Genomic DNA, 20,536 nt, shown 5'->3' with positions numbered 1-20,536 from the left:
CACAAGAGGGGAAAAAATACTGGACCGGATCATCACCAACATGGGGACTCTATGCTCCAGACCAGAAGTGTATCCCTCACTGGTAAGATCAGACCATAAACTAATCTCACTGGATATTCACATCCCGACCCCACCCCCTGCCCAGAAAACCACAGTGAAAAACTTCTCTAAAGTAAAGTTCACACTCCTCAAAACCAAGGTGGAATCCTTCAAAGCCCCCGGACCTGTGGAAAATATGGCCCAGACCGCAGAATCCTTTATAAACGCATTCTATGAACACCTTCAGGAATGCATGGATCATGCGATCCCAAATAAAACCAAGACCCAATCCTCCAAAGGCAGACGTCCTGTCTGGTGGACCCCAGCCATAAACAAACTATACAATAGAAGGAGGAAGCTACTAAATAATAGACCTAAATCCCAAAAAGGGAAGGCATCACTGATCAGTATTAGCAAAAAACTACAGGCACTCATAAAATTGTCTAAGGCCGCTTCGAGAGAAACATTGCACAGGACACTAAGGATAATCACAAGGCTTTCTTTAGTTATGTTAGGAACCTGGGTGGTAATTCCCAGATATGCTCAGAATAAGTCCAAAATGACAAAAAATACACTGAACCCACAGACATTGCCAACATCCTAGCTGACAGGTTCAGCACAAACCTCTCCACTCCCACCAAAAGGGCAAATATCTATCCCAGCAGAGTGCTGCCCCTGACATCTCAGATGCTCAGGTAAGAGCCGCCCTCTCCAAAGCAAAAACACAGCATCAATGGGACCAGACGGTGTCCCGGCTGTCCTACATGAACTCCAAGAAGAGCTAAACCCAAACATAAAACTACTGTTCAATCTCAGCCTTACTACAGGATATGTGCCCAAAGAGTGGCGTACAGCAACAGTGGTCCCTCTCCATAAAGGTGGTGCCTCAACAGATCCTGGAAACTATCGCCCCATAAGCCTGACTAGCTTGGTCTGCAAAGCTATGGAAAGGATCATCATGGACCTTATAAATAAAGATATTGGCGACCTACAGACACTGGATCCTACCCAGTTCGGCTTTGTTAAGGGCAGATCCTGCCTCTTAAACCCGGTTGATTTCTTTGAAACAGTCACCAAGGCCATTGACGAGGGGAAGGTGGTCTACACAGCCTACCTGGACCTCGCAAAAGCCTTCGATACAATACCCCACTCGGGCATTATAGATAAGCTCACCAGCTTAAATATAAACCCCTATGTCACTAGATGGATTGCAAACTGGCTCAAGGACAGAACCCACATGGTTAGAATTGCTGGAGCCATGTCAGACTCCAAACCACTTACAAGTGGTGTCCCACAAGGCTCAGTCCTGGGACCTCTCTTGTTCGGTATATATTTCTCGGAGGTACAGGCCAACACGGAAGGACTGTGGCTGACCAAGTTCGCAGATGACTGCAAACTGGGCGCCATAATCGACTCTCCAGCCGACACAAGCATCCTCCAAAAGGGCCTCATAGAAACAGACAACTGGTGCCAGAACCATGGCCTCAAGCTAAATGCCAAAAAGTGTATAGTCATCCCCTTTGGCAAAAACAAAGTGCCCACAAATTACCACATATGTGGTAATCCATTAAGTACAGAAGAAGTAATTAGGGACCTGGGGACCCAAGTTGATAGCAATCTCTCATTTGACAACCATGTGGCCAAAGTATTTAGAAAAACATTTTATATAGCCCACCTAATCATGAAGGGATTCACATCTAGATCAGGGGAGGTCATCGTGCCTCTTTACTCATCCCTCATCAGGCCTATAATTGAGTACAATGCCCCTTTTGGGATGTACCTTACCAGACACCTGCAGCAACTGGAAAGACCCCAAAAGTACCTCACCAAGAGGATCAAAGGGCTCAAACAGATGCCATATGCTGTCTGGTTAAAGAAACTCCAGCTCTACTCAGTGGCATACCGCCTGTTCAGAGGCGATCTGTGCCTGACGTATAAAGCCATGTCCAACCCAGAAATAATGGACATGCTGCACCTCAGAAAATCCAAATCCCATCGAGCTATGTGCTCGAGAGACTTGAACCTCAGCACTGAAATAAATAGGACATGCTGGAGGGACAGATTCATAACCCAGAGGCTCCCTTCACTCTGGAATAAAATCCCAGTCCAGGTTAGGCAGAGTCCCTCATTGACTCTCTTCAAGAGGAATCTTGATGAGTGGATGGGAGATCGTAGGTTTACCCCGGGTATCACTTCTGTGTCACTGTTAGACAGAGGCACAGTATACTAACCTCGAAAAAGGGCATAGCAAAATAAATTTAAAATGGGTGGCGAAAGCCAAACACAGTCTGGCTAGGCTTATAAATGCCCTAGGGCAGATAGCCTAGTATCAACCTATGAACATATGTAAGTGGTAATGCCTGGTGAAGGTGTGTACAGAGCTTTAGGCTGTGGCTTCCAGGATGTCCCTGGCAGGGACTTCCCTGAGAAATGCTATACAGGTTGACTTAGCCGTAATGGAATGTGTTCTGATCCCCTGTGGGGCAGGTTTCCCATGATGTTTGCAGTAGAAATGGATGCAATGTGCTATCCATGTAGAAATGGTTTGCCCTCTACCCCTGTAGCAAAACTGACTAGCAGCTGGCCAGATTTTCAGAAAGGTTTAGTCCTGTCCAGGTAGAACCTAAGCTGCCTGTGCACGTCCAGGGAGTACAGGATCCTTTCCCCTGTATTCTGAGGATTAGAGAAAAAGGTTGGCAAATGAATGGATTGGTTTAAAGCCACACTAGATACCACCTTTGGCATAAGTGATGGGTTAGTCCTGAGGGAACCCTGTCCGCATGGAAGACAATGATGGGTTCCACGGCCATAAGGGCCTGCAATTCAGAGACTCGTCTTGCTGAAGTGATGGCTAGGAGTGAAGCTGTTTTCCAGGAGAGGAATTTAAACTCTGCTGAAGCAGCAGATTCAAAGGGTGGAAGCGTGAGTTTTTTCCCAATACAAAGTTAAAGTCCCAGGCTGGAGTTGGAGCTCTCCTGGGGGGGTCTTAAATTTCTGGCTCTTCTCAAGAACTGTTTGACCAGAGGATGAGAGAAGAGGGGTGCCTCAGTATTATAATGTGGCAGAGGCATGAATCTTAATTAAAGAGAAGAATAGACCTTTGTGGAACATTTCTGTTAAGTAATCTAGTATATGAGTTAAGCTAGTCACATTTGTGTCCATTCCTTGAGAATGGTTCCAAGAACAGTATCTTTTCCACTTTTCTGAATAGGATTTTCTAGCAGTAGGCCTTTTTGCCTACAGGAAGACATCCAGCAACTGTTTACTGAGGGTTCAGGGGATGAACCAGGCTGCTAGGTTCAGGGTTTGTAACTGAGGATGCAAAATCTGGCTCTCCTGCTCGGACAGCAGGGAGGCTGTCTGAGGCAGGTGCCAAGGTAGCAGTGCTGTGAGACTGCGCAAAGGTGGGTACCAGTGCTGGCGTGGCCAGTCTGGTGCAATCAGGATTGCTCTTGGCTTGCCCTGTTTGTTCTTTAGTAGAACCTTCGAGAGGAGGGGCAGAGGGGAAAGGCATAGATTGAGAGGTTTTCCATGTAAAGGACAGATCATCCACTTTCTATGCTTGGCTGTGGGGAGTTCTGGTGCAATATTTGCTCAATTGAAAGTTCTGGGGGGAAGTGTGAAGGTCCACCTCTGGTGCCCCCCACCTGTGGATCAGCAGCTAGAATGATTTGGGTTCCAGTTTCCACTTGTGCGGGTCCATTAGATTTCTGCTTAAGTCATCTGCCGATGAATTTAGTTTGCCTGGCAGGAATTGAGCTTGTAGGTGCACTTGGTTGCTCAAGGCTGTGTCCCACAGAGCCATGGCTAACCTGCAGAGTGGGTAGGAATGGGCTTCCCCCTGCTTGTTTATGTACCACATAACTGTGGTGTTGTCTGTCTTTATCAATAGTTACCCTGGAATAATAAGGCATTTGAAGGCTGTCAGAGCATTCTGTACAGCTAACATTTCTTTTTGATTGATATGCAGGTGCATTTGCTTTGGGCTCCATTTGCCTTGAATACCTTGTCCTGCCATGTGAGCCCCCCATGCATAGTCTGTTGTTAGGGTTTGGGCGGCAGGGTGTAGAGTGAAAGGGAGTCCTTTGTTGTGGTAGCAGGCCTCTGCCCACCAAAGAAACTTTGCCCTTAGGCAAGGAATGATAGGAATCATTGTTTCCAGGTCCTGAGAAAGTTGACACCAGAGACTTTTTAAGTACCACTGAAGTGTCTTCATATGCAGTCTTGCATATGGAATTAGTAGAATGTAAGAGGCCATGAACCCTAGGGCTTGAAATATTTTTCTTGCAGATAGCTGGGTTTTGGTGACCAGAAGACTGAGGTAGCTTGTCAAATACATTTGTTTTTCTGGAATGAGTAATGCCATCTGGGAAGTTGTGTTCAAGCTTGCTCCCAGGAATACAATCTGTCGGCTGGGTACCTGATGTGATTTCTTTTCGTTGATGGTGTACCCTAGTGAAGTTAGAAATCTCTTTACAAATGTCCGGTGCTGGAGTAGCAATTCCTGACTGCCCACCTGAATCAGGCAATCATGCAAGTATGTGTAAATGTGAATTTCTCTCTGCCTACAATATGCAATGGCTGGAGCTAGTCATTTTGTGAATACCCTGAGTGCAACAGATGAGCCAAAGGGAAGTGCAGAGAATTGATGATGTATAGAACCTGCTCTGAAACATAGGTATTTCCTGCAAGATTCCCTGTGCAGATAAGCTTCTTTTAAGTCTAGGGTGGCTAGCCAGGAGTCCTTGGCTAGCATAGGAAGCAGTTGTTGGAGAGTAAGCATCTTGAACCTTGGAACCACCAGGAAGGTGTTGAGAATAGAGAGATCCAGGACAGGGCGCCAAGAGTTTTCTTTCTTGGGCCTCCACTGGGACACATCGAATAGTCTTGATAATGAGAAGAGAAAGTACTTGCTTTTGGGCCTCTGCCCACTGGTTTGGGGGGAGGTCTGGAAATCCGCTTGGGGTTGGCAGTGAGTGGAAGTAGAATCTGTATCCCTGGGATACAATGTTCAAGACCCATCTGTCCTGGGTGATGTACTCCCAGTTCTTTTGCATGTAGGACATGTTTTCCCCCTAAGGGTGCAAGTACTTGGGCAAGGCTTTGAAGAATTAAGGATAAGTCATTGTGAGATTTTACCATAGGATGTTGGCTTACTACTCCCCGTTTTACAGGTGGGAGCACTCCATTGCTTAGATTTGTGCATACCCTGACACTGTAATCGTGGTGGCATGCTGCCCCTGGGTTAGGACTGAGAAGGTCTGGGAGGGACTGGAAAGGACCAGTTTTTTGAAGGTTAATGCCTACTGAATCCAGGTGGCTGTACCTCTAGGAAATACTTAACAGTTTGCATAAATTTAGCTTTTTCCTCCATCTTTTTGAGAACTATTTCTGCTTTACTGCCAAACAGGTGTTATTGATTTAGTGGTGCAGCTAGTAGTTTTGTTTTGACATAGACTGGCAAGATATGTTCCTTAAGCCAAGCATGCCTTCTAACAGGCCCAGTGACAGCAGCCCTGCAAGATGCTTCTAAAGCATCAAAACCACATTGCAAAGTATGTTTTCTTGGTTAGACGAATGCATTAACTCTTGTAAATCTTTATGTTCTGCACAATCAGGAATCAACATCATTTACTGTTTAATTGGCTCCATAATATGTTGCTGATACTTTAACATATGAAACTGGCAATTTAAAGCCCTGATGGCAAGAGTAGCAGAGGTGTGTACCTTCTTACCCCATCTATCTAAAGCCCTAGAGTCCCTGTCCGAAGGGATAGGGCTTTTGGCTATTGTAGCCTTAATGCCTTTAGGTCCCTGGGAAATGGTCTCTGGATCCGCAGTAAGATTCTTAAAGAGAAATGTGTGGGAGTCAGGTACTCTGTAGTACCTGTCAGGTTTCCTGGCCGCTGGAGGCAAGGTATCAGTGGTAAGGCTGGATTCCAAGAAGACATCATCTACAATCTCCAGAACAGGGGGTATAGCTAGAGGCCTGTGCTGAGGCAAATCTAAAAATTCTCTGAGTCTCTTTTTGGACTGTGGGTAGTCCTGGCATTCCCAGCGGAAATGCTCTCTTAAGTTATGTAAGGTTTGACCAAAAGAAAAGTCCTCTGGAGGGGAGGCAGAGGGGATGGAATCCTCTGCATATGAATCCTCATAGGTAGATAAGGGAATGTCCTGGTAATCAGAGGGACCAGAGTTATCAGGCTCATGGTCTGTAGAATCAGAAGGAAAATCAATCCTTTGTCTCATAGAGGGGGAAGGCTGGCTTCCCCTAATTAAAGTTATTAGGTCTTCAGCCATTCTAAGCATTTGTTTCCGTGGCATGTGAGCTTGAGCATGCACTTTGGTCGTCGGTTTTCTAGGTGAAGTGCAAACTCTGGACCTGAGAAACTTGGTAGTTTTAGTCAAAAATGAAGATGTCGTTTAATACGAACATCAGAAAGCTGGAATACACCCTCAGAAGCTGGTGCCTGCACAGCGGCTCTGGACCCATCCAAGGTAGAGGCATCTGCAGGCTCCACAGTCGAAGAAGCAACTTGCGGCATACTGGACTCTGAAAGGGTCTCAAGCAGAGGCCTGTGAATCTGTAGAAGCGGGCATCAGGGGCTGCGAAGGCACCTCACTGAGTACCGGCCTATGCGGTCTGTCTCTGTCTTTCTCCTTACGTTTTTTTCGGAAGATCGGTAGTCAGATGGCTTATCGAAGCCATTTCAGAATACGGAGAACGAGAGCGAAAGAATTTAGCAACAAAAATAGCCTAACAACGAATAGTTTGGGCGTTGAACAAGGCACAAAACCGACAGCGAGGAACATCGTGGTCTGGGCCTAAACAGACATAGAATGAAAATCTCTGTGAGGTACTTGCTTTCCACAGGCAAGACAATTATTAACTTTTTCTGACATCGGTTCGAGCAAGAAAAAACGATCCCCAACGGGGTACTTATCTTTTAGAAGACTTCATGTCTGAAACTCGAAAAACAAAAATTCCAGGTGGCGGCTGACCGGCACTTGCAAACTGCTTCTGCTTCAGACACTGCACGGCAAGAAAGACTGATGAAATGGTGTTGGCTGCATGTTTTATACCCATGATGTCCTGATGTCATGGAAGAAGCGGCAGTATCTGACGCAGAAATCCCAAAACTCTGGTACTCAGGCCGACTGAGGGCTACCTGCTGGCAGATGACCCAAATGTGATGACTGCAACAGTGAAACACGAAGAACATCTTGGGTATTACATGGGTTCTGAAAGGGGAACAGGCATAATGGGTAAGTTCCTCTTCCTGGGGACTATGCATTGCCGATGAGACTTACTGAAAAGTAAAATTAACCTGGCCGCTGCTACCCATACCACTTATGTATTTCAGTAGTAACTAACTTCCAGCCTGAGACCATCCATCTGCCTTGGTAGACAGCCACACATTTTATGAGGACCATACCAAAATTATGTGTAAAAAGCTGGACATCGTCCGCAAATCTGGACAGTTGACAGGTATGTATAGCTGGAATGGCAGTCAGACACAAGTATGAATTTGTTACACTTAAACAATCGCTCGCCCTCGGAAGAAAAGCAGCAGTTATGTGGAACGGGACAGTTCATGTCTTGCTCCGGGGAAATGATCGGTGCATGTCACAAACTGAAAACAGACTTTACCAATTTCAACTTTTGCATTCAGCTTTCACCCGTAACTGAAGGGAAGATCTGCCTGCTAAGTAATGATGACACACATTTGTGTCAATCAACATGGTGGTGCATGACATCTGGTGGAAACCTAAAACAATGGAAAGACAGGAGGCTAAAAATCTGGAAATATTTTCAATATTTCTACAGTTTGTCATGTCATGTCAAATGCTGTTCTCACCACCTGAACACCACATGAGTAGTTGGTGCTTACATATTATTGGTTAGAAAAGTGGTTGCGATAATACGCAAGTACCTTTTTTTTTAACAACCAAATGTGAATAACCTTAAAAATAAAGAATTTAGCAGGATATTGAGAGCCCAAATATTGTTGCATGTGAAAATATCTTTTAAAAATTTGTGGTACTGCTCTAATGTACATCTTTTATTCTTTTTACAAATGGACAAAACACACAGGAAAAAAATCCAGTGCCTTCTAATTTCATCTATGTGATTTGGATTCTCCTCCAAATAGTTGAAAATCTGACGATGACACTGAGCATTGCAAAGGGATATTGCTCCTTAAGCCCAAAGCATAATAACCACTGAAAAGATTATGCTATGAACATGGGTACACGGCATCCTTCAGAATGGGTGTGGGAGGTATGCCCAACAAAATAAAAGTCTGAAATTTGATCTGATGAACTCTTGTTTAAAAGGTCTGTCCCAATAATCTTAAGTTTCTGACTAACTCATTAGGACCAAGAAAAAAAACACCCGACTTTGTAATAAATAAATATGTAAGACTAAAATAAAAAAGTGAAACATCAAGTGTGAACATTGTTCTGCTTTACATTATTTACAACATCACTGTTTCTTAATATGCAAAAGCCCTTAGTAGCTTTTCTAAGCTGGCAAAAATATCAAAATAACTATTTCCCCTAAAAAAATTAATAATTCCAAAATTAAAGCAAATAGTAATGGAATACAAATACACATACTAATACAAATTATTTAGCACAAACTTACAAAATGTGTTGTATTTCATCCACACATACCTGTTACAGCTTGTTTTATTGATAAAAATGTAAAAGTAACATATTGTACACTTGTTCTTTTGACATGTTTTTGCTGCCCAGCAAGAAAGCCTTAGACAAAAAAGAATACATAAAAGACTGCATGAAAACATCAGAAATATTTTCTATAATGTAGCTCTGACTTAGCCGAAATTCATTTGCAGGTTTCCTAGCCATAAGATCCCAGAAGCCTAACAGCACAGCGGATTAAAGCTATCAGCTGTCAAGAAGTTGCTTCTTCTAGGTCCAGGGGTTTTGAGCCCCTGAGCCTCCATTTACCTATTGTGCAACTCTACACAAGTCAGTTAACTAGACAGTGCTCCAAGGCTGCTCATGAAAAGAAAACCTTTGTCACATGGGCCTACCCGGTAAGTAAATAAAGTGAGACTACTCTGTAAAACTGTATCTGATATCATAATGTGCCTGATGCTTATCTTCTGGACAAATGCATGCATATGTGTGTACATCTAAGTGCACAGGTATGTTGCTTTCAGACTGCCCTATTCTTTAACTGCAAATTACTACAAGTTACTACATATAAGGCAGTATCAAACCACTGCCAACATTTTAAAACAAAAACAATACCTGACATGAGTGAGATAAGTCTTTGCCTGGCTTCATTTGATGCTCTGGGTGTGCGAATCCTATCAATCCACTGGTACTCAGGGTCCTCATTAACCACCAGTTCCTCAACAAAACCATGGATAGTTACTGCCTTATAGCACCGAGGTATGGATGCAGCTGTTCAGAAAAAGAAAATAATGATGACCAATTACAAACTCAAAAACTCTTAATTAAGAACTGTATCATGCACTATTACCTGCCATTTTTTACTATTAAAAATACTATGAACAGCAGTTTTACACAGCGATGGCTTAGGTAGTGTTGACTCTTCTGCTATCATTTTTTCCAACAAAACATGCAATAAATAAGCCAGTTAGTTATGCTTTTCCACACACAAAATTTCCACGTCTACTATGTACAAACAATTTTACTGAATCTACTGTACTATAGTTGCCAACTAGAACTGTCTGAAATATCCCATACTTGTTTGCCTAATTTTTTTAATTAAAATAAAAATCACAAACAAGTTCCACCAGCACAAGGTAATGACAACAATCTGAGAAATGCATTTCATTAATTTTGGAATTTAGAGATGATGACTGATTTTTCTGACAAATCAAAGGGTTTACAGAAGACTGAACTTTGAAACTGTAATAATCAGAAAGACCCCTCTGATACTGCACAAGTCATAAAATACAATAATTAGTTCATGGCACCACAGATTTATGTTCAAATTCAAGACAAAAACAGCTGTACTCTAAGAAATCTGTGGAACTTAAAAACATTCAACAAAATATTTGGCGAAGACATTTACTGCATTACCTTATAACATACTGAACTTTCATAAACAGCTACCAGGCATGCAATCAAGGAAACCTCTGAGGAGATTTCCAAGATGGCAGCATATTGGTAACAGGCTTCATTCAAGCTCTTCCACTGTGAGGAGAGAAACTCAGCAGAGAAGGCCAGTAGACTTGTGTTTATGGGTACATTTCAGTAACTGGCTCTTAAGTGTGCTATCTGAATGCCAGGAAAAAAGAAATACAGCTGTTCAGCAAAAGGCAATGCAACCTCCAGACATGAATTCCAGTAACCTACAGGAAGCTATAAGACAACCGCACAAAGACTTTGTTAAAATAGACAAAATACTGATGAAGTATATCAACAGAAACAACTAAAGGCTGGAAAAATGGAAAAAGCTTTAAACAAATACTCAGATGAGGTGACAAAGCTGCAAAAATCAGAGGTCAAAATGAAGAAAAGGCTAGCTGAATATGAGACTGCTCAGGAAGACATGTTTCAAACAATAATAGAATTAGAGGACAGAGAACATAGGGAAAACCTAAGATTTTCAGCTACACTAAAGAAGCTAGAAGGAATAGACTGCATTAATTTTATGAAAGCACAAATAAACAACTGGACTGGTATTCCACAGCAGGAGTTGTTAGTTGAAAGGGCACATTCCGTATATGCTCCAAACCTGGCAGCAACCTAAACCTTTAATAGTAAAGATGCAATCTTACCAGCAGAAATAGTTGATTTTGACAAAACTGTGGCAGCGGGACAAACTATTCAAAGTGGGACACAGCAGAATGTTTATGGAGAAAGATTACTCATTGTACACCAGGCAGAAGAGAAGCTAATTTACTCTACTACTCAGGGAATGGCGAGATCCAAGTATGAGATTCAAACTCTTGTACTCAGCTGTCTTCAAAGTATTCTTCGCTGGAGGGACAAAATTATTTTTGGTGAAGTACATGCTAAGGAGGAAATACAAAAGTTCGCCCAACAAAAAGTGAGCTGTGAAACAGAAAGAGATTCTTCTTCCTGTTCTTCTGGTAATAAAGACCACAGAGAGACTAACTGTGAAACTTTTTCCAGTGTTTCAATGGAAAAAGTTGGAGTGAAGGAAGGGAGCATGACAGGGACTAGAGAAACTTAAGAGTATATATTGGAAATGAAGCAGTCACAGGATCTGGGAGATATAGATGAACAGTAATAAAATCAATAATTAATGTGGGATTGCAAGCAATAATTACATGTGTGAAATAAGACAGAACAAGAAAATCTGGAAATATTGGACTTTTTCAGAATTTGTTGGACTTGTGGGGGACTCTAAAGTATGTGCCCTACTTCATGTCATTAATGTTCAAAAAATGCTTTGGGGAGGGGAAGAAGAGAAAATTAACTGTAAGTAAAGAATTTTTTTCTTATTAGCACCATTTTTGTGGTGTACGGTCTTCTCTGTATGCTATGAAGCTTTCTCAGTTATTTTTCAGTGTAATGGGGATTGTAAATAGGTGCTGCTGTTTTTTTTCTTCTTATCTTTCTCCCTTCTCTCTTTCCTAATGTTTAGTTTTAAGAAATGTAGGCAAGGCAATGGAAAAAAGCCTGGTTAAAACAATATGACAAAATAACTATTAATGTGAGCTTTCTCATTCTTGCATGAGAAAATGACTGGATTAAGGACCTTAGATTGATTTAGCAACAAGTTTTAAGAGTAAGCAAGTGAATGAAAAAGAATACTGAACACTGACTGACTTCAACAATTGGCTAAGCTTTTAGCGTCATTCTAAGGGGATCCAGTATCTGTCTCCCTGGGATGACATGACCAACAGACCATGATGCTTTGCCAGAGATGGCCTGCACCTGTTGCCCTTGGGATTCCAGATACTGGCTAAGGCTCTTGCCACCCCTATAGTGCCTTTTTTAGGGAAGGTTCAAATGGCAAATTCACCTCTGTAACAGGTACAAGCAAGCAAAACATGGAGGGTAATGCTACTCAATGCTACTCAATGCTAGACGTCTTAAACCTCAAAATGCTCTCACTTAAGGCACTCCCTAAAATGGAGAACATCGACACCTGTGCAGTGACAGAGACCTGGGTTCAAGGCTCCAGAGAGCACCCCTGCATTACCAGGCTATAATTCATACCACATCTTTCGGCCATCTAACATGGACTGAAACACCAAAGGCGGAGCCATGTCCATATTCATTAAGGATATCCACACCTCCAGGCTAGTTGCTCAGCATAATGCATCCGAGATTATCCAAGTGCAACTAACTCTGGGCAAGACCGTAACTCAAACTGTAGCTTACTACAGATCCCCCACTATGACCCAGGATTCCTACTCCTCATTTCTTGAACCACTGGAAAATATTAGGGTACAACCCAACACCCTACTAATGGGCAATTTCAACTACCCCACCAATAACTGGGAAAACTACTCATGAACCAACTTTTTTGCTCAATGTTTTCTGGAATTCATAAATTCCAATGCCTTGGATCAACTTCTCCACACCACCACCAGGGGCAGCATTCTTCCAGTATAGAGACCTGGTCATTAACAACATGGACGACCGGTGTTCCGCACCAGAGGTCAATTCCTCAGTGGTCAGATCTGACCACAAGCTAATCACCCTAGACATCCACATCCTGCCCCCATCCCCCATTAGGGAAACCACTGTAAAAAATTTCTCCAAACCAACTTCACGCTTCTTAAGACAGAAGTGGCAAACTTCACGATACCCATGCAGAGGGATAATAGAGGTATGACTGTTGAATCCTACACAAATGCACTTTATAAGCACTTACACGAGTGCGTGGATCGTGCTACCCTAACAGAACCAAGATGCTATCCTCCAAAAAAAGAAGCCAATCTGGTGGTTCCCTGCCATAAACAAACTCTACAGCAGAAGAAAGAAACTATTGCAAAAAAAAAAAAAAAAGTAAAATCCTATGAGTGGAGGAACTCCCTGGTCACCCTCATTAAGAAGCTGAGATCCCTCATAAAATCCTCCAAACCTAGTTACGAAAAAAATCACCACTGATTCTAAAGACAACCACAAAGCATTCTATAGCTATGTCAAGATTCTCAATGGCAACACTCAGATCCACTCTGAGTTACAGCACAATGGCATTAAATATACAGAACCAACTGATATTGCCAACATCTTGGCAGATAGGTTCAGTGCTAACGTTATCCCCCCCTCACCCCTAAAAAGCCCATCTCTATACCGGAAGAATGGAAAGTCCCTGTAATCACGGCTGCACAGGTAAAAAACACACTTTCCAAAGCCAAGAACACAGCATCCATGGGACCTGACAACATCCCAGGTTGCGTTCTACACGAACTACAAAACAAACTGGCACCCCACCTAAGTACCATATTCAATCATAGCCTCACCTCAGGCTTTGTGCCCACTGAATGGCGCACAGCAACGGATATCCCAATCCACAAAGGAGGAGCCACCACGGACCCCAGGAACTACTGTCCCATTAGCCTGACGAGCCTGGCCTGCAAGGCCATGGAACATAAAGTACAGTTTTGTACCTACCATAAATGTAGATGTTCGAGTGTTGACACTGCTGCAGTCATTATACTTGGGTTATCCTGCCGTCAGGCGGTCCCGCAGTCGGCCAGAGTTCCAAAGTCTTGGTCCGGCGTTGGTTGCGTTCACCTCCTCCCTGACGTCAGTGCGACAGGGGTATATAAGATGCAGCCGACGCCATTTTCTTCAGTTTTTCCTGCCCCAGATGTCAGGTGCCCCCAAATAGGTAGGCAATTCAAATTGCTAGTAAACAATGCAAAAGAAAAGCAAACAACCATTTTTAGGTTACTCCCCATAGATAAAAAGGGTAGATGTCCTAGGTAAGTACCAGAAAGTAAGAGGGGAAGGAGGGAGGGTAAGCTGGACTGCAGCAGGGTCAACACTCGAACATCTACATTTATGGTAGGTACAAAAATGTACTATGTTTATCGTGTTACACTGCTGCAGTCATTACACTTGGGTGGAATCCCAAGGCTGAGGTAGGGAGGCTGGATCTATAAGGTATTAGGGGTGGCTATAAGGCCCTGCAGTACAGCAGTGGCGAAGCCAGCTCTGGATTTGGAGTATAAAGGCAAATGGTAATGTTTGGTGAAGGTATGCACAGAACTCCATGTTGCTGCTTCCAAAATATCCTTGGTAGGTACTCCTCTGAGGTAGGCAGTTGAAGTGGCTGTTGCCCTGGTGGAGTGAGATCTAATGCTGCTAGGTACAGGTTTCCCATGGTGGGTATAGCAGAAACGTATACAGTGTCCTATCCATTTTTAAATAGTCTTCTTTGAAATGGCTTTTCCCTGTGCTCCTGCAGCGTATGCTACCAATAATTGCTCAGATTTTCTGAAAGCTTTGGTTTTGTCCAAGTAGAAGCGTAACTGTCTGTGAATGTCCAAAGAATGTAGCAATTTCTCCCCTTTGTTCTGTGGTTTTGGATAAAAAGTTGGCAAGTGAATAGTTTGGTTCAGAGCCACACTAGATACCACCTTTGGCATAAATGTAGGGTTAGTTCTTAAAGACACCCTGTCCTGGTGGTAGATGAGGAAAGGTTCCACTGCCATTAGTGCCTGTAATTCTGAAACTCTTCGTGTTGATGTAATTACCAGCAGCAGAGCAGTTTACCAAGAGATGTATTTTATTTCTGCTGTGTTAGCTGGCTCAAAAGGAGGTAGAGTTAAGTTTTCCAAAACAAAGTTGAGGTCCCAAGTTGGTGTAGGTGCTCTATGGGGCAGTCTTATGTTTTTAGCCCCTCTGAGGTTCTGTTTGAGCAAAGGATTAGAAAAAATTGGTGGATCTGTGCTGTAATGAGCAGAGATAGCTGAGGCGTGGATCTTGATGGATGAAAAAGAGAGGCCCTTGTCCAGCATCTCAGTTAAGTATTGCAGTATCTGAGGAATGTTTGGGACAAGACGGTCAAGGCTGTGCGCTTGGTTCCAGGCACAGAATCTCTTCCATTTATCCGAGTATGCTTTCTTGGTGCTAGGCCTTCTGGCCTCCAGAATGACATCCATAACAGCTTTGGAGAGAGGCATTGCTTGCTTGACTAGGGAATTTTCCATGCAGCTAGGTTTAAGGTCTTTAGCTGGCTGTGAAGTATTTGATTGTTGTGCTGTGTCAGCTACTCTGGGATTTGAGGCAAAATCCAGGGTGGTTATTGTGCTAAGTTATTTAAGATTGGGTACCAGTGCTGGCGTGGCCAGTCTGGTGCAATCAGTATAATTTTTGGCTCTTCCTGCCTGGCTTTTATGAGTACCTTTGGGAGGAGAGGTAAGGGAGGGAAAGCGTATACTTGTAGTTTTTTCCAGCTGAATGAGAGGGCATCCACTTTCCATGCTTGTGGATGGTAGCTCCTTGTGCAGAATTTCTGTAATTGGCAGTTCTTTGGGGAAGCAAACAGATCTATGTCCGGGCTCCACCATTTTTGTGTTATCATTCTGAATATTTGTGGATTCAGTTTCCATTCGTGTTTCTGCTTAGGTTGTCTGCCAGTGTTTTTTTCTCTCCTGGCAGGAATTGTGCTTGCAGATGAACTTGGTAGGTTAGAGCTGTGTTCCACAAGGTCATGGCTTGTCTGCAGAGAGGGTAGGAATGTGTGCCCCCTTGCTTTTTTATGTACCACATAACAGTGGTGTTGTCTGTCTTTAGTAGTAATTGTCCTGGATGCAGTAGGTCCTTGAAAGCCATAATAACATTCTGTACAGCTAGTATCTCTTTTTGATTGATGTGGAGATGTCTTTGCTCTGTGGGCCACTCGCCCTGGATACATTTTCCTGCCATGTGTGCTCCCCAGGCGTAATCCGATGCATCTGTGCTCAGTGTTTGCCTGGCTGTGGGTTGAGTGAAAGGCTGTCCCTTGTTGAGGTGACAAGCTTGTGCCCACCATCGAAACTCCTGTTGTAGGCAAGGAATTAGTAGTATAACTGTTTCCAAACTTTGACAGTGTTAAGACCATACGCTCTTTAGGTACCATTGTAGTTTCCTCATATGCAGTCTGGCATATGGAATTAGTAGTATGCAAGATGCCATGTAGCCCAAGGCCTGCAGAATTTTTCTTGCAGGGAGTTGGGTCTTTGTTGCCATTAATTGAAAATATTGAGTCAGTTGTCCTTGCTTGTCTGGCATGAGATAAGCCATCTGGTCTGTAGTGTTCAAGCTGGCACCCAGGAATATTTTCTGTTGTGAGGGCACTAGTTTTGATTTCTTTTTGTTTACTGTGTACCCTAGGCAACTTAATAACTTTTTTACGTACGCCAAATGCTTTAGTAGAATGTCCTTGCTCTCTGCTTGAATCAGACAGTCATCAGGTATGGATAAATTTGAATTCCCTTTTGCCTGCAAAATGCAATTACTGGTGCCAGGCACTTTGTGAAGACCCTGGGCACAGTAGATAAGCCAAAGGGCAGTGCACAGAATTGATAGCGCATTGAACCAGCAGTGCACAGAATTGATAGCGCATTGAACCAGATAGAAATCTGAGGTATCGTCTGCAGTTTTGTCTGATAGGGACATGCAGGTATGCCTCTTTGAGGTCCAACGTCATGAGCCAAGCTTTCTTGCCCAGCATGGGAAGAAGCTGCTGTAGTGTCAACATCTTGGATTTCGGTACATCCAGGTAAGTGTTTAGTGTAGAATGGCCCAGAATGGGTCTCCAGGCTTTGTCCTTTCTGGGAACCAGAAAGTGTCTTGAGTAAAATCCTTGTCCTTGCTCCTGTGGTGGTACCTTTTGAATAGCTCTCATGTCCATGAGTGCTGTAATTTGTCTTTGAGCCTCTGCCCATTGATTTGGTGGCAGATTTGGCATTCCTTTTAGCCTTGGCAGGGTGTGAAAATGGAACCTGTAACCTTGAGATACAATGTTAAGAACCCACTTGCCTTTGGTGATGCAATGCCAGTTGTGATAGAAAAGTGCCAGTTTTCCTCCTAAGGGGGCTGCCAAGATAGAACTGTTTAGCAGCTGTAGTGGAAAGTCATTGAGTCTGTTTTTTATAAGGTTGAGGCTTGTCTTCTCCTTCTTTCTGGCCTGGTGTGCCCCACTGTTGAGGCCTATAAGGGCCTTGTGTCTGACCTCTACCTCTTGGACGTCTGTATCTGCCCCTTTGAGGTCTGTCTGTGACCGGAAAGGACCAATTCTTTGTTGGCCAATTTCTGCTAAAACAAGGAGGCTGAATCTGTAATCTTTCACCGTTTGCATAGATTTTGTCTTATCCTCCATCTTCTTTAATACCTCCTCTACCTTACCTCCAAACAGCACATCCCACTGCAAAGGTGCATCCAATAATTTTACCTTAACAGGTAACGTATGTTCTTTTAACCAAGCATGCCTTCTAATGACAGAGCCTGTAACTGCTGCTCTACAGGAGGCCTCTAAGGAGTCAAACCCACATTGCAAAGTATGTTTTCCCACTTGTTCAGCAGCATGCAATAAATCCTGCATTTCTTTTAAGTTAGGAGGATCTGAATCTGGAAGCATCTTTTGTTTCAACTGAGACATCAAAAATTGCTGATATTTTAGCATGTGAAACTGGCAATTCAAGGCTCTCATTGCTAAAGTTGCAGACGTATATACCTTCTTTCCCTATCTGTCTAAAGCTCTGGAATCTGTCAGAGGGAACTGGGTTTTTTGCTGATGAGGCCTTAATCCCTCTGGGTCCCTGAGAAATAGTTTCAGGGTCAGCAAAAGGGCTTTTGTACAGAAATTTGTGAGAGTCAGGGACTCTGTTATATCTATCAGGTTTAACTGGGGCTGGGGGTAAGGAGTCAGGGTTCAAACTGGATTCAGTGTACACATCATCCACAATGTCTAGAACTGGCAGGACAGCAAGGGGTCTGTGTTGAGGCAATAAAAGGAAGTCTCTGAGCCTTTTCTTGGATTCGGAGTAATCCTGACCTTCCCAATGGAAATGCTCCCTCATGGTATGTAAGGTCTCCCCAAAGGAGTAATCCTCAGGCGGAGAGGCTGACGGAATTGATTCCTCAGCATCAGAATCCTCATAAGGGGGTAAAGAATATCCTAGGTCTGAGGAAGAGTCAGAGGAAATGGACACCTGGTCAGAAGATTCATAGTCTGCACCCTGTCTGGGCCTTTTATCAGGAGGGGGATGGGACCCCCTGATCAGGGTGATTAGGTCCTTGGCCATTTTTAGCATTTGTTTCTCAGGCATGGAAGCCTGTCCTGGAGAGAGTTGTGTTTGTTTCTTTGCTTTTAAAGTGGGCTTAGACTTAACAGAGGGTTTTAATGGTTAACTGGGTAGGTCTGAAAACACCCTCTGTAACTGTGGATTGCTCAGCTACTTCGATTCCCTCTGTAGGTTTAGGATTGGTAAGCTGAAGGCCTAGTGTGTCCGAAGGCCCAGCCAGCTCCACGTGGGTGTCGGATGCGGTCTGTGGTTCTGTGGAAGCGGTTGTCAGGGGCTGTGTAGGCGCCTCGCTGAAAACCGGAGAACCGGCGACCGGCCTAGAAGAGGCCTCATCTTCAGTTTTGGGCCTCGGATACCTGTCCTTGTGCTTTTTATGCATTGCGGTTGTCGGAATTTCCGACGGCATGGTGTAATTGAGTTTTTTACCAAAATAATGTCGGGCAAAATCAAACTGACGTTTAATAGTGCGCTTGTTAAACCTAGCACAAAACCGACAACCAGTGACGTTGTGGTCAGGGCCTAGGCATGGAATACAATAGGAGTGGAAATCCTTATGAGATATTTGCTTCCCACAAGAAATACAGTTATTAACTTTCACTGACATCGGTCTGAGGCAAGAAAAAGTTTCCCCAATGGGGTACTTAGCTTTTTTAGAAGACTTCGGTTCTGGATTCGGAATGAAAATCTCAGGAGTCGGCAGACCGGCACTTGCAAACTGCTTCTGCTTCGGGCACCACGCGGCAAGAAAGACTGAAGAAAATGGCATCAGCTGCATCTTATATACCCCTGTCGCACTGACGTCAGGGAGGAGGCGACAGCAACCAACGCCAGACCAAGACTTCGGAACTCTGGCCGACTGTGGGACCGCCTGATGGCAGGATAATCCAAGTGTAATGACTGCAGCAGTGTAACACGATGAACATCATTATGGAACTTATAAACAAAGACACTGGTAAACTCCAAACTCTGGAACCCACCCAGTTCATGTTTGTAAAAGGCAGATCATGTCTCCTAAACCTGACAGACTTCTTTGAAGCAGTCAGCAAAGCCGTAGATGAGGGTAAGGTGGTTCTCACAGTCTATCTAGATCTCGCCAAGGCTTTTGACACTATCCCCCACTCTGGAATTATAGATAAACTCACTAAACTAGGTATAAATCCCTATGTCACAAGATGGGTTGCCAACTGGCTCACTGACAGAACCCACACTGTGAAAGTAGCAGACTCCAAATCCAACTTCAGACCAGTGACAAGTGGAGTACCCCAAGGTTCAGTCCTGGGTCTTCTACTGTTTGGCATCTACTTCTCTGAAGTACAGGCTAACACAGAAAGTCTTTGACTAATGAAGTTCGCAGATGACTGCAAACTAGGAGCCATAATCAAAACTCTTAATGATGTGGACATCACACAAAAGGGCCTCACTGAGACAGATGCCTGGTGTCAAAGCCATGGCCTCAAGCTCAATGCCAAAAAGTGCATTGTCATCCCCTTTAGTAAAAACTCTGTACCCATGAACTACCACATAGGCGGTAGTCTACTAAACACCGAAAGTGTGATAAGAGACCTTTGGACACAGGTGGACAGTAGTCTATCCTTTGATAATCACATTGCCACAGTAGTCAGGAAATCCTTCTACATGGCACACCTCATCACAAAAGGTTTCTCATCCAGAAAAAAAGAGGTCATCGTTCCCATCTACTCGTCACTCATTAAACCCATTATAAAGTATAACACCCCTTTTGGTATGTACCTCACAAGACATCTACAACAACTGGAAAGGCCGCAGAAATACCTCACAAAAAGGATAACCAGCCTCAAAATGATGCCCTACGCAGACCGTCTCAAAAAACTCCAGCTTTACTCCGTTGCATATCGCCTACTCAGAGGCGATCTCTGCCTAACATACAAAACTATGTCAAACTCGGAGCTGTTGGTCATGCTCCACTTAAAGAAATCCCAGTCCCTCCGAGCTACATGCTCTAAGGACCTAAGCCTTGTCACCACAATAAACAGAACATGCTGGAGGGATAGATTCCTGTCCCAAAGACTTCCCATACTCTGGAACAAACTACCTATCTATATCAAACAAAGCTCCTCATTAGCACTCTTCAAGAAAAATCTTGATGATTGGATGGGAAATAGGAAATTCACCCTGGGGATCACTTCTGTGGCTCTGCTTGACAGAGGCACAGGAAAATAATTTTCTTGGGTGGCGAAAGCCAGGGTACCTTTTTGGCTAGGCTTATATAGGCCCTAGGGCCAATAGTCTAGTACCTACCT

At 43.7% G+C, this 20,536-nt stretch overlaps 1 protein-coding gene across 25 annotated transcripts in view; it reads right to left on the bottom strand.

Annotated features, from left to right (window-relative positions):
• C2CD5 (C2 calcium dependent domain containing 5) overlaps positions 1-20,536 on the bottom strand; it is a 1,731,257-nt gene that overhangs the window by 1,232,376 nt on the left and 478,345 nt on the right. For all 25 annotated transcript variants that reach the window (XM_044087723.1, XM_044087713.1, XM_044087716.1 and 22 more), the window contains exon 5: positions 9,319-9,474. In XM_044087723.1, the coding sequence (XP_043943658.1) occupies positions 9,319-9,474 (156 nt within the window). The remainder of the gene's footprint in view (positions 1-9,318; positions 9,475-20,536) is intronic.

Source organism: Protopterus annectens, chromosome 11.part0, assembly GCF_019279795.1.
Source record: "Protopterus annectens isolate FY-2018-M chromosome 11.part0, PAN1.0, whole genome shotgun sequence".
NCBI lineage: Eukaryota > Metazoa > Chordata > Ceratodontiformes > Protopteridae > Protopterus > Protopterus annectens.
This window is presented reverse-complemented; position numbering and strand designations above follow the sequence as displayed.